Source organism: Filicampus tigris, chromosome 1 (genome assembly GCF_054856515.1).
Source record: "Filicampus tigris isolate MCC_2025a chromosome 1, RoL_Ftig_1.0, whole genome shotgun sequence".
Lineage (NCBI taxonomy): Eukaryota > Metazoa > Chordata > Actinopteri > Syngnathiformes > Syngnathidae > Filicampus > Filicampus tigris.
In genome coordinates, this window is record NC_141217.1 from 18,106,635 (window position 1) to 18,133,212 (window position 26,578).

At 39.7% G+C, this 26,578-nt stretch overlaps 3 protein-coding genes and 1 pseudogene across 14 annotated transcripts in view; 3 read left to right on the forward strand and 1 right to left on the reverse strand.

Annotated features, from left to right (window-relative positions):
* Positions 1-214: 214 nt before the first annotated feature.
* Positions 215-5,151, reverse strand: LOC147153077 (tubulin alpha-1B chain-like). Of its 2 annotated transcripts, none has more exons than XM_086023670.1 (5): positions 5,037-5,151; positions 4,308-4,396; positions 3,580-3,802; positions 3,358-3,506; positions 215-1,282 (listed from the first exon to the last, which is right to left on the reverse strand). In XM_086023670.1, exons 2-5 carry the CDS (start codon positions 4,308-4,310, stop codon positions 308-310), a joined length of 1,350 nt encoding a protein of 449 aa, XP_085879796.1. In that variant the 5' UTR covers positions 4,311-4,396; positions 5,037-5,151; the 3' UTR covers positions 215-307. The 2 variants fall into 2 exon arrangements, with proteins under 2 accessions (XP_085879796.1, XP_085879805.1); XM_086023679.1 differs by lacking the exon at positions 5,037-5,151 and adding an exon at positions 4,520-4,640.
* Positions 4,486-20,858, forward strand: agmat (agmatinase (putative)). The gene is made up of 7 exons (XM_086023695.1): positions 4,486-5,116; positions 16,611-16,813; positions 17,300-17,348; positions 17,929-18,124; positions 19,483-19,662; positions 20,214-20,298; positions 20,377-20,858. The coding sequence occupies exons 1-7, from the start codon at positions 4,821-4,823 to the stop codon at positions 20,448-20,450; spliced, it is 1,083 nt and encodes a 360-aa protein (XP_085879821.1). The 5' UTR covers positions 4,486-4,820; the 3' UTR covers positions 20,451-20,858.
* LOC147153079 (uncharacterized) lies at positions 4,971-10,544 on the forward strand (annotated as a pseudogene). Its single transcript, XR_015085716.1, has 4 exons — positions 4,971-5,116; positions 6,674-6,747; positions 7,505-7,623; positions 8,631-10,544. The product of XR_015085716.1 is annotated as an uncharacterized LOC147153079 (transcript).
* A 4,620-nt stretch (positions 20,859-25,478) lies between the features above and the next one.
* hspg2 (heparan sulfate proteoglycan 2) overlaps positions 25,479-26,578 on the forward strand; it is a 93,176-nt gene continuing 92,076 nt past the window's right edge. For 7 of the 10 annotated variants that reach the window (XM_086023708.1, XM_086023725.1, XM_086023736.1 and 4 more), the window contains exon 1: positions 25,480-25,915. In XM_086023708.1, the coding sequence (XP_085879834.1) occupies positions 25,859-25,915 (57 nt within the window). In that variant the 5' untranslated portion in view covers positions 25,480-25,858. Of the gene's footprint in view, positions 25,916-26,578 lie in introns of all 10 variants that reach the window. The other 3 variants (XR_015085723.1, XR_015085725.1, XM_086023776.1) reach the window with 2 other exon arrangements.

Consider the following 26,578-nt stretch of genomic DNA (forward strand, 5'->3'; position numbering starts at 1 on the left):
GAAAATACTGCATTTATTTTAGCACATTAGCTTCAGCCATGTATGCATGTGCTGTGATGCATACTGTACATTTAATTTGACTTGCTTTCATTTTGAGCTCCTTTTATAGTACTTTTTAAAAAAAATAAAAGTGCATATGTTCACTGACTTCAAACATTTGTGTTTTGTGAACTAACAGCTCATCAATCACTAAAAAAGACACATGCTCCAGCAATTACTTAGACCAGGGGTTTATTTTGAAATGCATTCCAGACCTGTAGTTCGACACACACGTTAACTGTATAACCTTCACTACATCTTAGCATTTTCACTCCTCTCCTTCCTCATCCTCCCCCTCAACGGAGTCGACTCCAACCTCCTCATAATCCTTCTCCAGTGCAGCCATGTCTTCTCTGGCCTCAGAGAACTCGCCCTCCTCCATGCCTTCACCCACATACCAGTGGACAAAGGCGCGCTTGGCGTACATCAGGTCAAACTTGTGGTCGAGTCGAGCCCAGGCCTCGGCAACAGCAGTGGTGTTGCTCAGCATGCAGACGGCTCTCTGGACCTTGGCCAGGTCTCCACCAGGAACCACAGTGGGTGGCTGGTAGTTGATGCCCACCTTGAAACCAGTAGGGCACCAGTCCACAAACTGGATGGATCGCTTGGTTTTGATGGTGGCAATGGCAGCGTTGACATCTTTGGGAACCACGTCACCGCGGTACAAAAGGCAACACGCCATGTATTTGCCGTGACGAGGGTCACACTTCACCATCTGATTGGCCGGCTCAAAGCAGGCGTTGGTGATTTCCGCCACCGACAGCTGCTCGTGATACGCCTTCTCGGCCGAAATGACTGGCGCGTAAGTAGCCAGGGGAAAGTGGATGCGAGGATATGGCACCAAGTTGGTCTGGAATTCTGTCAGATCAACATTGAGGGCGCCATCGAAACGAAGGGAAGCTGTGATGGAGGAGACGATCTGACTGATCAACCTGTTCAGGTTGGTGTAAGTCGGACGCTCGATGTCGAGGTTCCTTCTGCAAATATCGTAAATGGCCTCATTATCCACCATGAAGGCGCAGTCGGAGTGCTCAAGGGTGGTGTGGGTGGTCAGGATAGAGTTGTAGGGCTCCACCACAGCGGTGGACACCTGGGGAGCCGGATAGATGGAGAACTCCAGCTTGGACTTCTTGCCGTAGTCAACAGATAGACGCTCCATCAGGAGTGAGGTGAATCCAGAGCCAGTGCCACCTCCGAAGCTGTGGAACACCAGGAAGCCCTGGAGACCGGTGCATTGGTCGGCCTGAACACACAAAGAGCAGACACTTTTAAAATGACAACTAGAATGGCACTCAGTTGTTCAAAGGAATTTTCCAATGCCAAGGAATGACCAAAAATAACAATAAATGTTGAGTGATACTGTTTGTCTGTCTTTTTCTTGGTTGTTATCAGGGCGCAGTAGTGCCTTGACTTACATCTTAATTTGTTCCATGGTCACACTGCTCACTCAAAAGATATCAAATCACCTAACCCAAATCAAATGAATGGAAAAGCCATTAATCTATTCAAACCCCACAAAATGTCTGAATGAAAAAAAACAGCTCTCTATACAATTGGACCTTACAAGAACCAAAATACTATACCTTTAGGTATAGTTTTAAAAGATTGCAAAGAATTAAAACTGTTTTCACGTCATAATTTCCTGCTTTAATGCCCAGTCACCAGGGGACAGTGGAATACAAACATTCATACTAAACCAATGACTTTCACAACTAAGTAACCCAGAAAAGCTGCATTAATAGTTAAATAGTTAGATAAATATATCCTAGTGGCCGATATAGATTGTCATCGATATCATCGTCAATCTTGCTTTCACGATGTGTAATTTTACATGATCGAGTATTAATACTGCCTCGAAAAGCATAACGAGTCAGTCGATGGCCGCAAAGTATGAGGAAATGTTGAAATCCTCATTCGGCGGATCGGGGTACATTGACGGCAGAGGAGGAAGTGATAATCATTCGCCGAATCAGCGGACAGGACCCAGTCACGTGACTGTCTGCACTACAGCCGCTTCGTTTCAAGTATGGAGGAGAGTCCAGCGGGGAATAACAGCAAGGCGCAAGTCCACATCGTCCGTAGTCTGTAAATGGTTTGAGCTTGACAATATTGACGTCGGTGCGAATAACATTGTTCAATGTGCCAAAACGGTCACCGGGAAGAGCAATTCTGTTCCACCACGGGCCATATGGATTACGAGGAAAACTTGGCGAACGCGCAAGCACGCTACACAAAAGCTTAGTAAACACTCAGAAAACAGTCGCCGAGTTGAGCCAAAAAACACAAACGCACTCACGCGCACATACGCCCAGTACTTTAGCGAGCAAGTCAAACGTGACAGCCTGGATGTTCGGTTAACATTCAGTTTACATGCTTTTATTCCGCATCATTCATAACTAACCTGTATTCCTGAGGCATGTTGCGCAAACTACGGCAGCTTATTAGTGTGACGCCAGCATACAGCCAAACATGAATAAAGTCACATGTCTGCATATCACATTGATGAATGAGTGGGAAAATACACTTTTCAGTAAGTTGCAGCTTTGTTATTCAACTTTATTCTGAATACGGTGGCCAATGTATGAGAATCGGTGTTGTCATGATGAGACAACATCAAGATTGCTGTAGTTGACACCTTTTTCTCATTCTGATTGCTCTAGTAGTTGGCAGTGGTACACCAGTTTTTCCTGCAGACATTTAAATGACATAAATACAGTATTCCCCAAAAATCAATTTAAGTCAATACATATTTTTTTATTGTTAAATATTGTCGTAGAATATGTTTTGCAGAAGCTGTATTTAGCAATTTAAAAGATGTTGTTCACAAACGCCGTCTATCCACAATCGGTCTGTGAAGCAAGTGCAGATTTAAAATATTTCTTGTGGAATATCGTCAAATTATCGTTATCGGGTTTTTGGAAAAAATAGAGATATTTTTTTTGCCCATATCGCCCACCCCTAATATATCCTATACTATATTTTGTGTTGAAATATCCATTGCTTTAATGGTTGCAACTACCAAGACAGATGCTAACTTCAATAGCCAGTGTTAGGCATTTTGCATTGTTAGCATTAATGTCGCAGAATTTCAGAAGTTATGTGATGTGATTAAATACACAATTATAATAAATTGGTTGTATGTTTTATTTTGGCATCTTTTTTGAAGAGCTGTTCACCATTTGCTGCTTGTTGTAAAGCTCACTAACACCGCTTTAACGCTTGTCTGTAATGTACGTTCTCAAAAAAAAAAAAAAAAAGATTAGTGGCTCATATCTTGAAGAACCCTGATGGTACAGTCACAAGTATCCAATTACACACCAGTTTGCGGATCCTGTCCAGCACCAAGTCAATGATCTCCTTTCCAATGGTGTAGTGTCCACGGGCATAGTTGTTTGCGGCATCCTCTTTTCCAGTGATCAGCTGCTCAGGGTGGAACAACTGACGGTAGGTCCCAGTGCGCACCTCATCTAAGGACATAGTAGAAATGAGTGAGTTACACAGGTAACCATGAGTTATATACTGTGTATGAGGAAGCATTACCGATGACTGTGGGCTCCAGGTCCACAAAAACAGCCCTGGGGACATGTTTTCCAGCTCCAGTCTCACTGAAAAAGGTGTTGAAGGAATCGTCTCCACCTCCAATTGTCTTGTCAGTGGGCATCTGTCCATCGGGCTGGATGCCATGTTCTAGGCAGTACAGTTCCCAGCAGGCATTGCCAATCTGGACTCCAGCCTGACCAACGTGGATGGAGATACACTCACGCTGTGGAGCGGGGAAAGAGCATACCATCAGAAATGTGATAAATGAAATCATGTCTGATTCTTTTCTACCATACCATCCCTTAATGCAGTGATTATGCACAATTTATTTTGGATCATTTCATGCCGCAGTGTCTGACAGTCAACTGCGAATTGGGGATTAGTGCAGACGCAAGGGATTAATCTAGGTCAGACATGTTGCAGTAGCTGTTGCTGCCACAAGGCCACATTCTCAATGATGCTCCGTGACCCGACATTCTGCTTCACTCACCAAAATAGGCGATGCTGTTATATATATGGCAATTAAAATTAGCATGTGTAGCGTAACAATGCATTGCACTACACAGAAAACGTGGCGAAATTTTTATTAGCGTATAGGCGCCATGATGAAATAAACATTTTCCCGCCTCAATAGAAGAAAATGCAGACAACTGCTTCATCTGCAAATCATTCAAGTAAAGGCCTTCGTTGAAATGATAGAAAATGTATTTTTTTTAAAAAGCGCTTACCATGATGTCTCGAAGGAGATGTCAAGAGGCGATTAAAAAAAACTAGTCTGTTTCGTGTGATGTGCTTGCGCTTCTGTTGTCTCCGTCGCCTGCAAGAGAGGATTGGTGACGTAACTAAATCTCCGCCCACGGATGCCGCAATATTTTTTTTTTAACTCAACTTTATTGAGGTAGTAGAAAACAAACAAACGAACTAAAGTTCGCGTACTTACTTTGGAACGACTGATAAAATTAGCCTTTAGAAAATATAAAGGAATCAAAACCGACCCTCGCCGATAATTCAGCTATCAAATGCAGTTACTATACACAATTGTGTAGAATCAAATTGACCGCATAATGGTTTTTGGACAACCACAGTAGCCGCTAATATTTGAAGGCGTGTCGAATCCACACGAATGAAACGACGAAAGGGGAGTGTGCAGTGAAGCCACCTTTTATACAAAGTCCCCAGAAGGCTTGAAGGTGATAAGAGTCAGAGCTTCTAGAGTTTGAGTAACAGTAAAACGTAGAACCATGTTCACAGCTCTGATAAGTCGTCCACGTCTCTTTTCAACTACTGCACGTTACTTTTCGCTACCACTTAAGCCGCAATGCGTTTCTGCGTCAGACAGTCGAGGTTCGAGCCGAACCCCCGACAGAAAATGTTCCGGGAAACAATTCAACGTGCCGCCCAGCGCCGAGTTTGTGGCAAGGGTTACCGGGATACCCACAATGGCCAAACTGCCTTACCGGGAGACTACGGACGGCCTAGATGCAGCCTTCATTGGGGTCCCGATTGATACTGGAACTTCCTACCGACCTGGAGCAAGGTGCTGTTCCCAAGATTTCGGTCGTTGGGTCCGCCTTCTCTTCATATTTTTCTATACAAATGATATTCAGGTCCAATCATTTTGCGTGACTACTTCCCTAAATTGATTACAAAAACGGCGCCCTATTTAAACTTATGCGACGTTTACATTAAATTAACGGTAGTGTGTTACCAATATCATATCATATTTTGCTATTTAAAACGTCCCACTGTTAATTATTGGGCCTCTTCTGGCTGGACATGTTCAAATTTTTACACCCAGATGTTCATTAAAAAAATTAATTAATATGGGAGGCGGAGTGCATCATTATCTGTAACGTGTGTGAGGTGAACACTAGCCGGGGTAGGGACTTAGCCGGGTTGAGAACCCAAAGAAGGCAGCGGCAGTTCGGACAAATGTGTGCGTGCGTGCCTGTGAGTGTGTCCGCGCGCGCCCAGTTACAAGTATGAGTGCCATAAAAAACCCTTTGCTGCTGAAATGGGACACAACGAAGCCCCAGCAGGGCTATACGTTTTTGATTTTTCATTTTAGTTTAGTTTGTATTTCGTTTTGACTTTTTATTTCTAATTCAGTTACTTTTAGTTCGTTTTTAGAATGGATTTGGTAGTTTTAATTTTTGTTTTTGGGAAAACGCTTCATTTTTGTTGAGTTTTTATTATTTTTAGTTTTTTGTAATGTTTTTGTCAGGTGCGACTTTTTTTAAGGGAATATGTCTTGATTATTAAAAACTCAAAGATTATATTAAAAATTATTAACTTACTAACAATATATGAATACACATCTTCAAATAAAACATAACCGTCCACTTAAACGTACGTGCAATAAGTCCAAGAAAAGTGCAGTGTATTAAAGCTGCTTCTAAAAAAAATGCAGATGAAACACATAACGTACTGTCAATGCTGCTAAACTTAGTGGTTATAAAGTCTACACACCCCTGTTGCAATGCTAGGTTTTTGTGACATAAACGGACACCAGGATAAATCATTTCAAAACTTACTCCACCATTAACGTGACTTCTAACCCCTTACACCTCAATTGAAAAACAGTAAATTTGCTGAGAGGGTGAGTAAAAATAAACAAATTTAATTTGCACAAGTGTGCCCACAGTCTTTATTTATATTGGGTGTTTAAACTTGTCTATAATTAGTTCCAGTCCCAGCAAAAGACAAACAGCCCCAAGCATGATACTGCCACCACCATGCTTGAGGTATGGTGTTCTTTTGTGAGGAGTAGTGTTGTGTTTGTACGGAAGCGTATTGCATTCACTTGAAAAAAAAATCCTGTTTTTTGGAGTAATTTTTTTGCAGTTTTTTTTTTAATTTGTTGTTTGTAATTTTTTTTTTTCATAAAAAAAATATTCTGGAAAAACAGAAAAAAAAATCCTCAGAAAAACTGAAAAAAAAATTCAGAAAAACTGAAAAAAAACCCTCAGAAAAACATTTTAAAAAATTACTCAGAAAAATAATATTTAAAATAACAGAAAAAAATACTCTGAAAAACAGCATGCCAGTTTTTTGTTTTTTTTTTTACCTCTGAACTCCAAGTGACATGTTGCAGACTTGATAATGGCCGACTCCTTCCCGCATACCTCAACCTGCCTTCAACTTTATACATAAGATGGTTCAATTAAGGTAAGGCCCAACCTCCCTTCAATTGTATACCCAAACCGGTTCAATTAAGTTAAGGTATATACAATAATTAGTAACAAAGTATTAGTTGTGTTTTATGCTTTTTAATTGTATACTTTCCTTATAATGTTAAGTTTAAATCGTATTTGGAGCATGTCAATCGGCTCGATTTCAGTAATGTGTGTTTTTGTCACGTCGGGTATTGCTTATCCTTCGCTTTACACAAGTAGACCGAGCTATTCGTCATGTCGTTGTTTGTATGTTAAGTAATACTACACTCTCCTGTATGTATACGTCGCAACCTTATTTTATTATATATGCTAAGTATACGCTAACAATGTGCTTCACCAAGTTTAACAAGGCATTAATTATAACGTTAAATTGTATGATCAGTGCTAGTTTATACAAGTATACACTAAGACTGACTATAAGCATAACATGAGAATAGTTATATATTGTTTTGCATGGGCACGTATTTTAAGCATGTAAACAAATAGAACGTTGACGAAGGATGTTGCAAAGCCCTGATGTGGATGTCATTACTATTTGATAATTAATAACAACAATGATAATAATACTAGTAAAAGCCCACTCTGACCTGTTGACTTTAGTCTTCTCTACTTTTAGTATACTATCATCACAAAAGGACACAACACAAATCATTTTTGTTGGTGATTTGAGTGATCACATTAAAATGTGTAATAGTAGGTTGACTGTCAAATGATTATATCGATTCTGCCTCTTCCCTACATTGTTGTAGTGACAACATTCAAATGGCTACATCCTCACCCCCTTGGCCTTCCACAAGATGTTGATCTGTGGGTATTTCTACGCAACCGAGGTGTTCCTGAGGAGAGCGGTCAGAAAATGCAAGATCATGTAAGTCACAGGAAATGTGTTACTGCAAGGCTACAATTAATTTTTTCCCCAGCTATATTTTCATATTTAACTAAATTCCAATCCATTTTTATTTACCTATACAGTTAGATAATCATGCGACTCTAGAGGTTCAAAGATTTTTGTCAGTTGTACCTTCCAACAAGGCAGCCTGATGAAGAAACATAAACCGACATAAGATACAGTATACAGTAAATTCCAAACCTTTCTGAAGAAGAAAAGGCCAGTGACTATACTGTTCTAAACACAATAAAGTAGTTATACCTCAAGATGCAAGATGATTTGAGTCTGTAAAAAAATTAGCACTCAATTTACTGTTTTCCACAATTAATTTTCCTCAGCAATCTGCAGAAGACAATACAGACACACGGTTTCTCTTCAGGCTGGCACATCTGCTCCCTAAACAAACACGGAAAATACTGTATATGAAACGAATGCTTCCTCAGCGTTGGTCACGTAACAAAAGAATAGAATTTGCGCCAAAACGGCGACACTGAAAAGCATTTGTAAAACTATTATCGCTGGCGAAACAGACACAACACACTTTGATTATCGTAACAACATGTCTCTAGCCTCTATTTACAGGTAAAATTAACAAAGACTCAATCCTTGAGGAAAATAATGAAACAAAGAGGCAGCTCTTTCAAATGTGACTTACCCTCAGTAATAGTCATCGAATTGTGAGGGAAGAAGGAAGTTGCTACGGAAACCCAACAGGTGTGACGGAAGCAGAGTGCGCCCTTTACGCAGGAAATGACTAAATATTAATAAATAGAAATGGCTCATTGAGATTAAATTCACAAATATACAAAAATTATCATTAGATTATCATTTAGATTGAAAAACATAATCAGGAAGAAAACCAATATATTAAGTATATTTTTAACTCCGTTACACTAGTATCAATTTAGCTGCTAAATAAGTAAATTGTCTTGGAGATAAAATAGTTTAATCTCATTCATAATGTATGCTTTTTGTTTTTATTGTAGGTGGTGGAGATGATGCAAAAAAAACGTTCCCTATTCAAAAAACTTGCTCAAAAACTGGGCACAATGAGCAACCAAGTCTGTGAACAAGGTTTTGAGGAGGAGAATACAGTGCAACCACCAAATGAGCGTCTAAAAATTAATAAGAGTGCCTGGAAGACAACCAGAAAAATAGAATTAGGGTGGATACATGACAACGGACAAGTCAGAAAACGCAGCGGTGGAGGAACCAGAGTTCTTGATTTCAACAAGAATGCCACTAAGACTGAGATTCTGTCACGAGCTAAACAACTGTTTTTCCCTCAAGAGAAGTCAACAATGGGAAAGCGGGAAGAGTTCAGTCATGACATAGTTGACTTTCAGGAAGGACAAATTGATGACAATGTTAGTATGCCGGACTATTACGACACACATAAATGTGGTTTGTTAAGGGTTTATTTGTTCACAAAAACCCTAACTGGTGACGACGACCCAGAGGAAGGAGCTGATGTACCCACAGAAGAGCGACATAAAAACACAACCGACTCTCGGCAAGAGATGCACACGATGGAAAAGATGGAGCGACAGACACAGAAAAGACAACAATCCGATACACGCAGTCGAAGATGATAAGCTGAACACTGCCACATTGTCAGCCGTTGTCTACTGTAGCTGTTCAGATGATTGATCTTACATCTTTGTGTAATACCTCAGAAGTCATTTTTGGTCCTTTGGCAGTTTTTTTTTTAGGTGATCTTGATGATACACTCATACATGAGCCAAACCTTCCAATAGAAGACGAACCAATGAACATGCCCACCTACACCTCAACCCCTTACTCTTGCTGTGACCGATTCTGGTAGACCAAAGTCCTGCCTATGAACTTTTACATGTGAATGTGAAACTTCACCGAGTAACACTCCTAGATGAACTGACTGCCCAATTCGAAGATGACGCAATGATGACCTACTCTGTGATATACAGCTTCATTGATGAAATTGGGGCAGATGCTGACGTTGTGTCCACTGATGTATACGCTGCCTTCTGGACAGAATTCCTCGACTGTGTAGCTTAAGGCGCAGATGTGAGGGTGCCATCACTCCCCCCAAAATGACAAGAGGAGGAATGGAGATCTGTTGGCAGGATATTGGCCAAGGAATTGGAGGACCATGGATATTTTCCGTTTCGACTTGATTCAAGCCTTTACAGCAGCACTTATATTTGGTGAAAACACAGTTTCGTCTGATTTACTGTTTGACTCCTTGATGATGTACCTTAGTCAGTCCGAGCGTGACCTCTTGTCCACTGCTTTGCGAAAGGCCGTTGTAGGTGAAGATTTTTGACCTTATGGATCGCATGGGAGTATGAAAAGTACCAACGCAAGATAACCTAAGAGCTGTGCTTATCCAGGTCGCCCAAAAGCCAATCACCCAGCACCCAAAATATGCACTGGATAATATCGCAGAGGTTGCAGGACCAATACTCAGGAAATTTTTCCCCAGTGTACAGAATATGATGAGTTGTCTTGTGCATGAAATGTGCAATACAAATAAACATGCCTTGCCTTAAGTGAATGCTGTTCACACATTTTTCTCTTCCCCAGCCTTGTCAGCAATTTATGTTTAGACTGTTTAAATGTGGCATAGAGTGTGCAAGGAAAATATTTGATTAATTAAGGAGTTGTGTGATTAGTGTAGAAACAATAACATACACGTATGGACAGACTTCAGACATTTTTGGTATCAAAGAGTATATTGCTGGCGGCGGGTGGAAACCTGTTGTGGCCTACTTTTTTCACTAATGACTGACCAACCTAAAGTGTTGCTTGCCCCTTTTAACATTCCAATGTTAATAGCGCAACAAACATATTTTTTGTTGGTTGCTGCGTGACAACCATAGATTGACTTTTCATTTTTGATGTTTTCTTGCTATCAATAGTTAACAACTCATGTTTGTTATCAGTCTAAGATGAGATTTAAAAATAACTTGGTGATATTTTCTCTGTTGAATTATAATGCAAGTTTAAGCACTACCTCATGTCAGATGGTGATTCTGACAGTATTTGTGACTCTATTGCATTAAAAGTTTTTTTTTTCACAAGAAAGATTGTGTCCTTACTGTTGGGACATGTAGTTCAGGAGTCCTGCTCTTTGAGACATGATTTAGTTTTCCACTGCAGTATTAGAATTGGACATGTTTCTTTTGGTGCTTTTATTGTGAAATGTTCCAAGTTTCGATAAAATATATACATACAGTATGCTTCATTTGCTGAAAGTTTAATGACATCTACATTCTAACAAATTTATACTGTGACATTGCATTTAAATACATAAGAACATTTGATCTGAGATATGGCATGAACATCAAATGCAAGTATTTACCCAATTTTATTACATGTAATTGGCTACAAATTACACCTGAGAGTTCTTGAGAGTAACACAAATCTGTAAGACTAGTGTTAATTAGTCCTTAGTGCGATAAGGAACAATAAATACATGAAAATCAAGAGGAAAAAAAAAGGTTTCACTGTTCCGTATTAACAGATACTATCTTATATTTGACATTAAGCATACACACCATTGTGGGGACAGGTATTATAAATTGGTTCATTTATAATTCATAATGATTGCCCTTTTTATAGAATGCTCTTTTTACAATGCATCCAAAGTTTTACTTATTTACTGTTTGAATACCCTTTACAGTTAAATTCCTGGTCCACAAGATCTACCATTATTTGGAGGCTTGTATCCCGTCATTTGATCCAGGAGAGCAGATTTTGTTCATACAGTCTGAGCTCGTATGTAAGCACGTAAGAACAAATAAAGCTCAATGGCTTCCTCTGGAGGGGTGCGCGGATGAATATTGTTTTCTGCCATGCCAAGGCAGCAAATGTCAAATACTGTATCATCGCAGGGATACGGTCCTCTCTGCAGGCTTCTATCTTTTGTTGCGGTACCTTTTTTAGGTAATCTCTCGCACCAAAACGTTGGGGTAGGGTGTACATCATCACTGGGCGCCCACCTGGAGACACAGCATTTCTGCTTGGGCGAATTCTGTGAGTGTTCCAGAGGTGAACAGCTTCCTGCAGCTCTTTCTAAATATAAATAAAAATAAAACGTTATCAAATTGGTTCACACATTTTCTATACCAATCCAAGTACACCATATGACGCAAACTAGCCAGTAAAAAAATCATCAGTAATTAAAAAACATCAACACTCTGACAGCAACATTTTGTTGAATTTGACACTTTTCATACCTTAAGTAATTTGAACACAGTATATTGCTGATAACAATTAGCAACTATTGCTTACCTCTATTATTTCAAAACACGTGAACTGAATGATACTTTTATCCAGGAAGTTACCAACAAAAGAGTCTTTTAAGTCTTGGAACAGGTTCATTCAAAACTGTGCGTTGCCTTCTTAAATACACATACCCTTTGCAGCAACCTTCATATTTAACACACATGCGGGCCATTCTGATCCTCCTTGAGATAATTCTTAATTAAACTGTCTATATAAGACCTTACAGCTCACAGTGCTTGTCAGAGAAAATGACAATCATGAGGTTGAAGGCAAGGCACAAATCTGGCCAAAGTTACAAAAGAATTTCTGCAGCACTCAAGGTTCCGAAGAGCACTCCTCCAGCAATCCTCAGAAGTTTGGGAGAAGAAGATGTGTAGGATGACCACAACTCTTCCTAGACCTGGCCGTCCAGCCAAACTGAGAAATCGTGGGAGAAGAGCCTTGGTGAGAGAGGTAAAGAAGAACCCAAAGATCACTGTGGCTGAGCTCCAGAGATGCAGTAGAGAAAGTTCCAAAAAGTCAACTAAAACTGCAGCCCTCCACCAGTCGGGGCTTTATGGCAGAGTGGCCCGACGGAAGCCTCTCCTCAGTGCAAGACAAATGAAAGCCCGCATAGTTTGCCCAAAAACACACACACACACACACACACACACACACACACACACACACACACACATATATATATATATATATATATATATATATATATATATATATATATATATATATATATATATTCTATTCGTAGAGAAAAAAATTTGAAGGCGTGTGAATTGTACCTGGAAAAAAAATTGTACTTGTAAAAAAAAAAAAGGAAAATTTGTACCTGTAGAAACGACAACTTGTATGTGTGAAAAACAAAATTCTCCTTGGTAGAAAAAACGACTTGTAGTCGTGGAAATAAATGTTGTACGTGAAGCAAAATTTTATTTGCACTTGTGGGGGAATACTGATTTATACCTGTATGGATGGCAATGCCAATTTGTAGTTGAAGAAGTTGTCACTTGGGGTCACGAGTGGTTTTTCTGCTGCTGTATTGACTTTTGCACCACATTTACCTCCATAGTAGGTGCTTGTTATTACGTCATAAGTAGGCATCTTACTTTTCCTTCCGGGTGGTGTGTGTGATGTTACTAAATGGAAATCGGGTAAGCTTTAATTTTATACATGTATATTTCATTTATTTATCCTTCTATATCATTATGGGGAAACAACGGCCCGCGGGCCATATACAGCCCGCGGGGCTTTTTAATCCGGCCCGCCGAACTTGTCCAACAACAACAACAAAAAAATAGAATCATTCAATGATTTCATCTTGTCCCTGCAGTGGCCGCGTTTCTCCAATTGATGGCGCACTGACATTTGGTGGACCTTAGTGGCAAGCCACACCCACTGTCTTTCTGCACGACAGAAGTGGGTAAAAGGGTCTTGTCTAACGATGACGTCATTCAGTCAAGCAAAACACACATCACATACGCTAAATATACTTAAGGTCCGAAGGTGCGCGGTGTTGCCATAGTTACAATATATATACGTTGAGTTTGCAAACAATTCTTAGCCATGACCACATTTTAAGTTTCAAATGGGTCAAAATAGTGAATGCTTGTGGCCAAAATGTAGTGACCATTACTTGTTGGGCACATTCAAATCATGAATTTGATCCCAATTATTCTTTTTCTCGCTCACGTCCTCCACTAATTTCCTCCTCAGTTTTGAAAAAATATATATTTCTTTCTAGCTGGGTTCTTATTCAGTGCGCGGTGTGCGGCCGCAGGCCTTGCGTTTTTGAAAAACACTTTTTTGTTTTTTATTTGTTTCTTACTGTTTTAAGTTAAGTTTGTTCCTTGTGTTCATTGCAAAGAACTTTGCTTCACACTAATCTGTAAGAGATTCATTGTTTGCATTATTTATTCTTATAATAGTAATGTGTTACACTTATTTTTACTCCATCCTCTGGCTCGTTTGGTTTAAATTATTGATATTTTGTCATTAGTCACATTTTATATAGTGAAAAATAATAACTTTAATTAATTTTTTTGTAGATGTTATTGGTCAATAAATCAATATCTATTCCCACAAATAGAAAAAAAGTACGGAAAGTTTTTAGATAATTGAGGAGCTTTTGAGCATGGAGTCGCTAAAGGGGACAACGCAAGGAGATGACTTGTATGAACAGGTGTGGAAGCGCCGCATCTTGCATATTGTCGCTGTCCTGTGAAAAACACTTATCTCCAATTTTGGAAACTTTTTTAATTTTCACATTAATGCAATGTCTGTAAGGCGGAAACATCATTAATGTAAAAATAAGAAAATGGAAAAAAAATGGAGAGAGGCGTTTTTCACAGAACAGCGACGATATTCATTGACACAAACGTACTACCTGCATGAGAGCTCTTTTGCACGTTTGAAAGGGGCAGCCATCAGTGCACGCTGGTAGTCAATCGGCTTGTTCGTTTATTTGCGTGTTATCTGGCCCAAACACTCGATGCAAATGTTCCTGGCCGGCCCCTCTGTCAAATTTTACATCCCAATGTGGCCCGCAAGTCCAAAACTTTTTCCACCCCTGGTCTGTATGTTAAATTGAGTGAGTGATTTAAGAAGTGCAGTCCACGTTTACAAATCATATCATGAAATGAAGTGGTAGAGCCACTGGATTGTTTTTTGGTCTATTTAAGAAGTTGAGTGATTAGAAATTGCAGTCCACCTTTTTACATCATGTTTCATGAAACAAAGTGATGAAGTGTCAAAACTACTGATTTGTGTACATTATTGTTGTAATCTGCACTTGGGTTTGTGCCTTTACAGTATCTATATACAGTAGTATATACTTATATTTAGACCACACTTGTGGAACAATTATGTTGTCGTGTGAAACTGCACATCAAAAATATTTAGTAACTACACCTCTAATTGTTGTAAATTGTCTTTCATTTTAATTAATGCTTCATTAACCTTTAGGGTTAGGGTTTAACCCTAACCTCTGTATTCTATAATGCATTACAGATCTTGTTTGTTGTAATAGAGATTCATTGTTAAAAGATACATTAGAAAGTACCTTGAAATAAAATAACAGCTCATATCGCAATTATTTGGAAAAAAAAAATCACAATTAGAATATTTTCCATAACTGTTAACCCCTTCTCTGAATGATCGATGCAAACAGTGAAATTGGTTCTTTGAGAGGCTCTCATTAGTTCATACGAGGATCCTAGCCTAAAACACACACTCATAACAGTGTTTACAGCAGAAACAAATAAGTTGTCAGTAACGGTGACAATGTAAGATGGCTGCCCTCTGGCTTCAGCTGCGAGTGGCCTATTGATAGTCCAATCATATATAATGTTGCATTCGAGGAAGGTGGGAAATCGGAAAAGTTTGATTTCCGACTCGGAAAAGTGTACTAGAACACCCTTTTGAACTGGGAGGTCTGAGTTGCGAAGCCGGGGAAAAAAAACGGACCCCGAGATCACGGACCAACTTCAATGTGACGTCACTTGACAATAGCGACTCCCATGGAGACAGAGGCTGTGAATTTCAAAACCTAATTCACCAGATTATAAACATATATTTATTTCTTTATTTATGTTTATATTATTTATTCAAAGTAACTATTCACTGTGTGAAGATATGCCGTTATCTCCATGCATGAAGTTATTTTGTGAAATGAATGAAATGCTATGAGGAAAAAGTATTCCTTTACCCATACACTGTAAATCAAGGAAATTATGAAGGTTTGCTGGATGTGCTGGATGTCAAAATGTGTTGTGAGGAACCAGAACAACAGGCAATTTATCTGAATCCGCCATCTTTGTTGTTTTCATTCACCTCGAATGCTGTCAAATTGGAATTGGGACAATCCCGAGTGCGATCAGTCCGATTTCCCATCTTCCTCAAATGCAGCATTAGTCAGTGGTGAGGACCCAGTAGCAAGCTACGGAGCTGTTGCTTAGAGAGGATGAATGAGCAGGAATGCTCAGAGATGTTTGAATGGAGGAAAACACCATTTTTGTGGTGTTTTTGGTGAGGGAATAGCATTTGAACATGCCTAAAAGCAAAAAAAGAAAAAAAAAAGTTGATTTAGCTTGGTGGCTCTTTAATATTTTTTTTTATAATAAAATACTCAATTTAGAAGCAGTTTGTTTAAGTTTTATTTTCAATACTAAAACATATATAATTATACTTGTGAATTTTCAAACGTTTTTCATTAAAAACGAAAACATTATTAAAGCCCATTTATTGATTACTATATTGAATTATCATTCATTTACTTATTCCTTAATTTTAGTGATTGAATGTTATGCTACATTAATTTCTCACTTGTGAGAGAAGCCCACTGCATCAAATTCGGCTATAAAAATCAATTAATCCATCAATCCACTTTTTATACTGTTTTCCTTTTTGGGTCTCCAGTCAATCGCTGCACATAGGCCACATAGAGAAAAAAAACATTCATACTCACATTCACAACAATGAGGCAAATGAACCACAACATAACAGTGACTCGGGTTGAATAAATAAATGAATAAAATTCTTCATTCCTGTACTAAAAGGGCAAATGTCTAGCTCACTGAAAATTGATTGAATTTTTATGACAGGTTATCATAAACATTTATTAAATTGTACATTACTTTAGAAAAGCATTCATCATGTTAACAATTCGTAACTGAAACTCGAGTTAATGAGGTACACAATTTCAGGTTTGGCCCAAGGCAAATCAGAATGGAATCGGCCTTGCTGAGGAGCTATAACAGCGGTACCAGAGCTGCTCCTTTTGAGTCTCTTGTGGTAGCTGACATTGGGGACGTCAACGTAAACATGTATGACCTGAAGGATACATGCAGACGTATCAGGGAGACCTATAGAAAGGTGCTGGCCTCTGGCTGCATCCCCCTGACAATGGGTGAGTGTGCCTACGGGATAATTACAATTTATTCATTTTTTGCTGTCTGCATATATTGTCAGTGTGATACGTAGTTAGGTAAATGTTAACTTAATGTGATCATTGCAAACATGCCCTGAATGTTTGTGGTTCATTGTGTGCTGATGAGTCACATGCACTTACCTCAAGCTACCTCAACTTGGCTGGCAGGTTTTTATTTTTTTTATTTTTATTTTTTACATGTAGAACAATGGTTCCTTATATGGGTGACACACACCCAAAAAAAATTATCAATCCAATAAAACCAAGAATGACGGAAGAAAAATATTTTATTCATAGTAATAAAATGACTATGAGTTTTTTTTTTGGGTCACTCGTTACTTGATGAAGATGGGTTGAAAATTGTGACAAATAATGCATTGAAAAGGATCACGTAGTAATTTGACCTTGAACTTCGGAAGTTTGCTACAGTTGACCAAACAGCATTGGTTGTTTTTTTATGTCCAGGTGGAGAGCACACAATTACTTATCCTATCCTGCAAGCAGTTACTGAGAAGTAAGTATAATGTAGCAAGGAAGCTGCAATTACTATTTTTTTTTTTTTTTACAACAAATTGACAATATAATCTTTCATTATCCTCACTGTTAATTTCCACGGAGAAAAGAACGACACTTGCTCAACCCAAACGATGGCTGAATCAAATGAAAGCATGTGAGATTTTTATTGTACAATACAACAAAACCTCCAAAGTTGAATCCCATAAGGTCATGCAATTTGATATTGGTAAGTTGCACAAAGCACAAAACCTCTGATGACGATGATGATGATTTCAAAAGAAGAACTTGAGGGGAAAAAGAATATACTGTAAGGAGACTCCATTTAAAGATTTAAAACCGCCATCAGCATACTGTACATTGCCAATGTCATCACTTATTGTCTTATTTTTACTTGAGGACAAGAACTCAAATTTGCTTGAATAATGTTCATATTAATACCATTTTGTGATGGCAACAGGAAAAGGGAAAATAGTTTCCAATCTGAACAAAACAGGTTGACCAGCCTCCTATCATGGATTGTGTTTGATTTGAGAAGTTCCTCTGTATAGCGTTATGATTCTACATTGTACAAACACCAGATATGGACCAGTGGGACTCATCCATGTGGACGCTCACTCTGACACCAGTGATGTGGTCTTGGGGGAAAAGATTGGTCACGGGACCCCGATCAGGCGATGTGTAGAGGAGGGCCAGCTGGACTGCAAGCGAGTGGTGCAAATCGGCCTGAGAGGTTCAGGCTACTCTGCTGATTCGTTCGAGTGGAGCCGGGCACAGGTTCTCTGCTGGATATCGTTCATCTTGTCATGACATTTTACCTAGCCGCAACAATAATACGACAGACATGATAGCTAAGTACAGTGGTGCCTTGAGGATTCGCGTGACCCAAGTTATCCAAGGTATGAGTCCCGATTTTTTGGGCTTTGACTTGCGTGAAAAAATTGCTGTATGGTGGCAGTGGGCTGAACTTTACAACGAGCAGCGGGTTTGGCAGACTGACATTTCTTGTAAAAAGAGGCTTTATTTAGAACAACCGCACAGCTTTGCCTTAGATAATTACGTTTCACTGAATGCTACCAAAGCAAAATGCCATAGATGAGCTAACAAATAGCTTCAGTTTCACGGCGGTGTAACTTTTTAAAGTTAAGTTTAGTTTTAAGTTTAATTTGAAAAAAGTGCATCAACAGATGGAGGAAGACAATATAACCACTCAAAGGCTCAAAATATCTTTCTTGAGGAGCATTTTTACTTCTCAATTACTTCATTTGAGGAGAAACTTTGTAATTTTGAGGAGCAATTATCAGGGGTTGTACCCCTCTAGGGACATGGACACATGTTTCAAGACTACAAAGCATATGTAGACTGGCTGAGCAAATACCCACGTACCCTTCAGGACCCTTTTGAGGTTTTCGAGCAAGTCCACTGTTTGACGGCCAGGATAAAAAACCAAACTGCTACTGAATCAGAACCGCTCAACTCACCTATACTTTATTTATAGAGTACTCCCCCAAAAATGAACACATCTTATGAAAATGCTTTTGCTCAGGGTCGGTGTCCATGGAAACAAAGGCCAGATTTGAGTTCGGATTTCAGTTGCGCAGGAAGTTACGCCACGCGGACGACAAATTCTGACTTTTGGAGGACGCAGCCTACAAATTTGGACACAGGTGTCGCTCTTCTACACCTCAAACCTTCGTCTCATCTACCACCCGAGCACACTGCCGCCATCTTGCGGCGGTACAGAAGACAGTTGCTAGGCTTGTCCAAATTCGCCACGGTTTATGGGGTCCATGAAGGCTACATGGGGAGGAGCCTTCAAAGGACCCGTCACAGGCTGGGTCCTTTCCTTTAGCCTACGAATTTGGACACATCTTATAAATGAAGTGTGGGAAATAAATCATTACCAGTTACCACCTCAGGCATCTTGGCTCAGATGTTAAACATGGCCTTCCCTTGGTAACGAACGAAATCAACTGTGAAGAGCAATTGAAGATTATGATCCAAAGAGGTTTCTTGAGCCAACTTGTATCTCGTTTAATGCTTAACGAATGGGGCACTTGCTGTACCAATGTGAAATAATGCACTAAAAAGTTTTAGATTGAGAAAAAAACTTCAATCAGTGGTATATTTTGCAGGGATTTCGGGTGATACCAGCGGAGGATTGCTGGTTCAAATCGCTGGCGCCTCTAATGGAGGAGGTCAGGGGTCAAATGGGCGATGGGCCCGTATACCTGAGTTTTGACATTGATGCGCTTGACCCAAGCTTTGCCCCTGGAACAGGGGTACCTGAGATTGCTGGGCTCACTTCAATTCAGGTACATGTAGTCTTCATCATTCGTTGGGCTTAAAAGTGAAGTCAACCCAAAACAATTCTTTGCAGTATGTTCTATGTGCCTTCGCGAGTCTAAGCACAGCATTCTGAGTAATATTGCGTTTGTGGAATATGAGTTAAGCAACAAAATCCACCCGTTTTTAGCCATCTCAGGGGGCAGCCATTTTGTCATTTCTGTCAACTGAAAATGACATCACAACAACTCAGGGAGCTGGTAACGACCAATCATGGCTCAGCTTCAGAAAACAGGTGATCTGTGATTGGTCGTTACCTGAGCCCTAAGCAACTGCGATGTCAAAGTCAACAGCAAGCGGCAAAATGGCCACCCATGAGTTGGACAAAAAACGGGGAATTGTTGCTGCTTAACTCATATTCCACGAACGCAATATTAATCAGAATGCCATGTTTAGATTTGTGGGTCTGAATAGTATATTTCTTATAAAGAATTTTTGGGGGTTTACTTCCTCTTTTAACGTAGCAGCATGACATGAACATAATGTATAATGTTGTTTATTTTACGTCTTATGCATTAAGGGAGTTGAGATTATTCGAGGCTGCCGCGGACTGAAGCTTGTGGGTTGCGATTTGGTTGAGGTGTCTCCACCCTATGACACAACAGGTACAACAGGTCTATTTTATTAGTTTTCAAAATGCCGACAACTTTACAACTGCTGTTACCGTGTTTTTTCTTTGACAGGAAACACTGCCATGACAGGTGCCAACCTCCTCTTTGAAATGTTGTGTGTCCTCCCAAATGTGAAATATTACTGATCCTTTATAACAAACACTTTGGTGTGTTTTATCACTCCGAAACTGAAAGCTAAATGTTTTTGGAGTACATAATTCCAATATTTTCAAATTGTGTCTTTCAGTTGTGAGGAGAATCTGCATCTGCCAAAAAAAGAGTGTATCTGTGTTAATTTACATAATGTGCCTCTTTCTAAGTATTTTTTAAATAATTTCTGGAAAAACGTGAAAGGCATTAACAACCGTTTATATCAAATATATTGGGTAAGGAGGATAGATGGTGTAATGAAGGACCTAGACCATGTGTTGTTTTTATATCTTCACTGGTGATTTATACTTACAAGCGGTAAGAGGTGACGAAGAATGAAAAATGCCAATTCAAAATTCTGCAAAAAATCACTGAAATGACAGAAATAAATAGGGGGAAATTCCTGTGAGTCATTCTTTTTGTCCCTGTGCAGTACATTTGAAAGTGTCCAACTCTAAAGGGCGTCAACTACCACAGAGCGGAAACATTTTATGTAACGTAGTCACTTATCACAGCTGTTTCCTGTAGCTGCCAAGTGCAGAGTCCAGCCTCAGTTGGACTGGACCAAAACATGCATTGAGTTATCTTCACCAAACCATACCAGGCAGCTATAATACTGTTTGCCTTTTTAAGAAGATTCAGATTCAGAATAATGGGAGATTTAGACTTTTCAATTGACCACCGTCCTTCAACATGACGTGCAAATGTGTGAAGTGTAAAGAAACTAGAATGCCTCTAGTGAAACCACCCAAACACCACGGTCCAATTCAAGATAAGAACCTTTGTGATCATGCCTGGATTCAATCTGAAATGAAACCGGGACTGAATCACAGTGCATATTGCTTTTTGGAGGTTGACTGCTGCAGTGATTAACTGGCAACCAGTGCAGCATGTACCTCACCCAAGCCTCATCTTGCCGCAGCTCACTTGACCTCAATGAGGTCAAGCAGTTTAGAAAATGGAAGGAATGCATGTTTTCTGCTGCTTAACAAATTTAAGATGACATACTATACATGCATAAACTTTCACTAAGGCCCTGATTTTTTCATGTTGATGTGTCTTGGAGGTGAGAGGAAAACTTAATTTGGCAAAGTGTGCAAAACAACTCATGCCAGTGAACCCTGATGAGACAAGACATACATACACCCACACAAAGTAATGACATCCAAGCAAGGGTGGTTTAAAAAACAAAACAAGCTGTCGGGTGGGCATCAAAAACAATATTATAAACATTTCTCAGTATGATGCAGTGTAGTTCTGCACACACCACAGCAAATTACAATTACAATACAAGGACGACGTAATGCCTCTCAGTAGAAAACTAATACAAGAATATTTTTGTCTCAATTTTGTACTGGATCTCATTATGTTGTGTAAACGTACCTAACATTGTGGCTAGCTTGTATTCACGATTAAGTCACTGTTGGCAACACAGGACACAAGTATAGCGAAGTATCACAGTCTTTTTAAGGGTATATTTGGGAGCAACAATAATGGATTTGATTTGCATAAACGATTCTTCTCATGCAGCATTAAATGACACGAGTTTTCCATAATTGCCAACAAGCTCGAGCTACTATAGCACTGTCAAAATGCGACACCTAGTGCTGTGATCTGATGTTGATAGGTGTGTTCGAGGCTAGCTTTGATGAGCGCGAAAGGGCAGCTCATTTCTATTTCTATCCAGGCCACAGCCTTTAATTGGCAGCAGCTGTTGTGACAAATCTGGTGGTACAGTTGCTCTTCACGCGGACTGCTGCAGACACAGAGTGGATTCATTCAGCCCTCTACATAGGCGTGGCATGGCCCATATGTATGCAGACTCTGGTGGCACCGTTAATGTGTGTAATTATTTTTGATCTCATGAAAGACGCACTGAACACTTCCACAGTTTGTATTTTCTTCCCCTCCACTAGAGGACGCTGGATGATCGAGCATTAATGACAAGTGTTCCAGCAAAACTTTCTACCTAAATTAAGTAAAGGTCGAGTGCATTCTGTGTTTATATGTGTAGTAATTTGCTGATCCTGGTTCGGTAAACACAGTGTGGATTATTTGCAGCACATGGTGTGAGAAATTACGTCTCACCATGCGGGATTAACATATTGCGTTGGTATATACATAATACAACATATGGAAGCAATACAATAATCTCATGAGAGTTTGTGACCTATTTGTTTTTATATTTCCAGATATCAAAAGGATATCTTTAAACAGTTTAAATATTAGTACAAACTAATTTTACAATTACCACCTCTATTACAAAAAAAGGCCTACTGATGATTTGATTTAGAAAAAAATGCTCTTCCCCAACATACAAAGCTTGTCTCTGAGTGGAGATGTATCATGGAAGTGCTACTACTACTACCAGAGCTAGGGATTTTACAAAAAATCTGGGGTCTGTTTTATCGCTTTCCGCCTACAGCCGGGGTACACTTCCGCTCATTGACGTCAGGTAGGAGGAGTAGGGCCAAACGCCAAGCAAAAAAAGAAAATGATCGAAATGGCTAACCTCTTCGATGCAAGTAGTGGCCGTCAAGGGATCGGCCGGATTGTCATCTGTAATACCATTTGGCCCCCAACGAAATGTTTATTACATATGAAGGTAAAAGGCTTCACCTTGCTGGCGTTAAACTCGGACGCCTGCACAAGTTGACCCAACATTCACATTTATCCCTCTGAGTTTTTGACTTCGCGAAACGAATAAAGGTTACATCCTTCTTATGTGGACGGCCGTAGTGTCTGGAGTTGTTTCTGCGAGTTCCATATAGCAGCAGTGTTTACTCGGAATGATTCTTAATTTCTGTGCCGAAATGTTTCAAAAACCTTCCATTTATTTTGGATATTTTTGTTATACTTAAAATAAAAACAGTTAACAAACCATCATAATTGGATTCGTCCAGCTCAACCATGAACAGCACTTTTATGAGATATTTTATTTGTTTCATATTTTCATGTGTTTGGCATAACCTTGTCACATACTCAGGCACCTGAAGAACATTTTACACTATGGCTGAATAAAGTATTTGCAATTTAATAAAGAAAATTATAATGCATTTGAATATTAAATTAGTTTTAGTATTACTTTAATGACAATAGCAGTATTGCAGGTGATGCAAATGCCAATTTAACACTCAAGAGCAGTCGTGTAACGGAGTAGAAATACTTTGCTACTGTACTTAAATTAATTGTCGTGTATCTGTATTTTACTTTGCTATTTTCTGATTTCTGGCAAATTTCACTTTTACTCCCTACATTTCTCAAGTAAAAGTGTACTTTTACACTGATACATTCCCCTCGCCATCTTTGTTACTTGTTACTATGAAATAAAATCAGAATAAATTGTTGAAGTGCACAAAACAGAAGAATAGTCCTGCCTGTACTGATTTTTATAAAAGGAGCTGGTATGTGTACTGTTTGTGGATGGAGCCTGGATTGTTTGCCAACTTGTGTTGGGTTTTTCTGATGTCAATCAACAGGTCAGTCAGTTCACCTTTTTGGTACAAGCCCCTACCCCGCCTTTTTTGCTTTTCTCTGGACACTGAGGGATAGGTTTAGAGCAAGGAGTTACAGAGTTTATTCTTAAGCGCCGTGAGTGCGTTCAAGTCAGTACATATTTATTATTGGACACATTAGTTCTGTAAAGTTCTGTTTGTGTGGTATTTTCTTTCGAAATATTACGTGACACGTTTACATGCTGTCTGCACGACCCACCACTACTGCGTAGTGCTTATCTGCTTGTCTACCATAGCGGTCCTGTACACTTTTGATGTATTGTGTCACATCAGTTGCGAATGTTGTGTGATAACTTCTCATAATTATTCTCAGGTAGAGATGTGCTGACTTGTTAATATTGCTTGTCTTACGCGCTGCCTTTTTACTGGAGAATACAAGCTCACTCATCATTTGTATGTTGTTTATCACCATTACATAACCAGTGCCACAATGTTATTTGTAATAGTTAGTGGATGTGATGTATGCGGTGAAGGGGAAAGTAACACATTTGATCCTACATAATGTAAAACTTGCAGTGTTTCTGAAATCCACTATCAGACAGTGCATATAGGCGAGGGCCATAAAGCCAACTGTAATTTTCACAGTGGACAGTAAACAGGTGAGGGCTATCGAGTCTTAACATATTTTTCACTGACATAATACAAATTGATGGAATTTAAGATGGAAGCACCTGCTGCTGACTCTGCTGCTCACACATCTCCAGCAGCGGTTGACAGCCATAACTGCTACAGTGGTGGTCTCTGTGGTGATAATAATGACGATGTTACACACACGTGGGTGTAATTATAGGAATGGGTTTCATAAATTAGAGTGAAAGACTCTTCCTACAGATCCAGTGCCGGAGATGCCTTCCAAACGTGACTGAAATGTTTGCATTCATACTTTCCACAGCTCTTACTACAGTACATCACTGAAGGAGTTTGAATCGGGGATGTGGCCTTTCTGTGGAATTTGCATGTCATCCCCATGCTTGTAATGGTTTTCTCCAGGTACTCAGATTTCCTCCCACATTCCAGAAACATGCATTTATTTTAGGTTAATTGAAAACTCTAAATTGTCATTAGGTTTGAATGATTTGGAGGGAGTGTGGATTGTTCTTGTTTGTCTATATATATATATATATGATCTTGGATTGGCTGGCAACCAGTCAACCATGGATGGATGGAAAAACACAGTATAATACAAATATAGATTAGTAAACTGTGGGAACAGATTAGTAAACTGTATGTACAGATTACTAAACTGTGGGTATAGATATTACTAAACCCTGGGTACATATTAGTAAACTGTGGGCACAGATTACCAAACTGTGGGTACAGAGTACTAAACTATGGGAACAGATGAGCAAAAAAAAAAATTCTCATACCCTGGCACCAGAAAGGGCTTCGTAGAAAACAAACAAATAAATAAACAAACAAAAAACCTGTATGTGCGCGCGCAGTCACGCTGGGCGCGTGTTTACGACTACGAGGTCTCTCCCAGTACAGAGATTAGCCACCAGCTCCCTGAATTCCATTCCGCCTTTTACTTTCCCAGTGCGCTCTTCCGTCCCACACAGGACTTCCCTGTGACTTGCAAAGGGTGCATTCACCCACCCCGCAAACCGCAACCAGTTCACAGCGTTGAAGCGCACAGCCCAGCGCGCACGTTTGGTGCCCATCGCCGAACGCAAAAAGCCAAATCGGAGCGGATTTCCACTCCTCTTTTTCCCACCTGTTGATGCAGTCCAGACGGGTCTCGGGACGCGGAGGAGACGTGTGATTTCGTCCCGGGAAGCAACGCGCGGATTGGGCGCAGGACTCGGTCCAGTAAGGCGGGCAGGAGGAGAGAAGGACCTTGTTGTTTCCACTTTCCCCAGCAGTTGCAGCCTGTGCCGGGTTGGAGGAAAATGGGCTCTTGGATCTATGGACTTCTATCTCTGTTACTCTCATGCCAGTTGATTACTGTAAGTAGACGCTTTTTGTGACTTTTCTTACCTTGAAACTCTCCCTATGTGCTGTCCCCTATTAAAAGACACAAGTAAAAGCCTTACCGCCTATAAGGTCAAGGCAAAGCAGCAAGAGGAGATTTTATATACCATTAAAGGAATTTAACTGATATTTCAACAGTAAATGGCTTTGACGAATAGTGGCGCTCACATGCAAGGTAGGCAGGGTTACAGATTCCAGTGCAGCATGTAAGGATGCCTTTTTAAAAGTGACAAACTAGAAGAGTCCCCTGGAGTGAAGCTGCTCTAAGTTTGTCCACAGAAACAAGCTATTCATAGTCAGACCTGCATGGATTTCTTGTCTCTACGTCACTCATCAAGCACTCACACTAGCAGCAAAAGCCCGTGTGTTAAAGATGGCAAAAAGTATCTATAAAGCTCTATACTTTTGTATTTACATGAGCCAACGTTGTGCTATTGAGTTTTACATGAATTTCGCATATGTTATTAGATTGGATGTTCTCAACATTCATCAGTTGTATTAACACCATGCACCATTTCTTAATGGTAGTATACTGAGGAGTAGTCCCAATTACAGTATAACTGAGCTGCTAGCTCTGTAAAGGAGCCTTGGTTGCAGGGACTAGCACCCCCACCAGCACTTTGGAGATATCCCATTTG

Excerpts from the sequence above, each read along its gene's own strand:
- LOC147153077 (XM_086023670.1), bottom strand. Across the intron at positions 3,507-3,579 it reads CCTGGAGCCCACAGTCATCG|ATGAGGTGCGCACTGGGACC; the intron begins GTAATGCTTCCT and ends CTATGTCCTTAG. Across the intron at positions 1,283-3,357 it reads TGGACAGGATCCGCAAACTG|GCCGACCAATGCACCGGTCT; the intron begins GTGTGTAATTGG and ends TTGTGTGTTCAG.
- agmat (XM_086023695.1), top strand. The coding sequence starts at position 4,821 with ATGTTCACAGCTCTGATAAGTCGTCCACGTCTCTTTTCAACTACTGCA. Across the intron at positions 5,117-16,610 it reads TCCTACCGACCTGGAGCAAG|GTTTGGCCCAAGGCAAATCA; the intron begins GTGCTGTTCCCA and ends ACACAATTTCAG. Across the intron at positions 17,349-17,928 it reads CTGCAAGCAGTTACTGAGAA|ATATGGACCAGTGGGACTCA; the intron begins GTAAGTATAATG and ends TACAAACACCAG.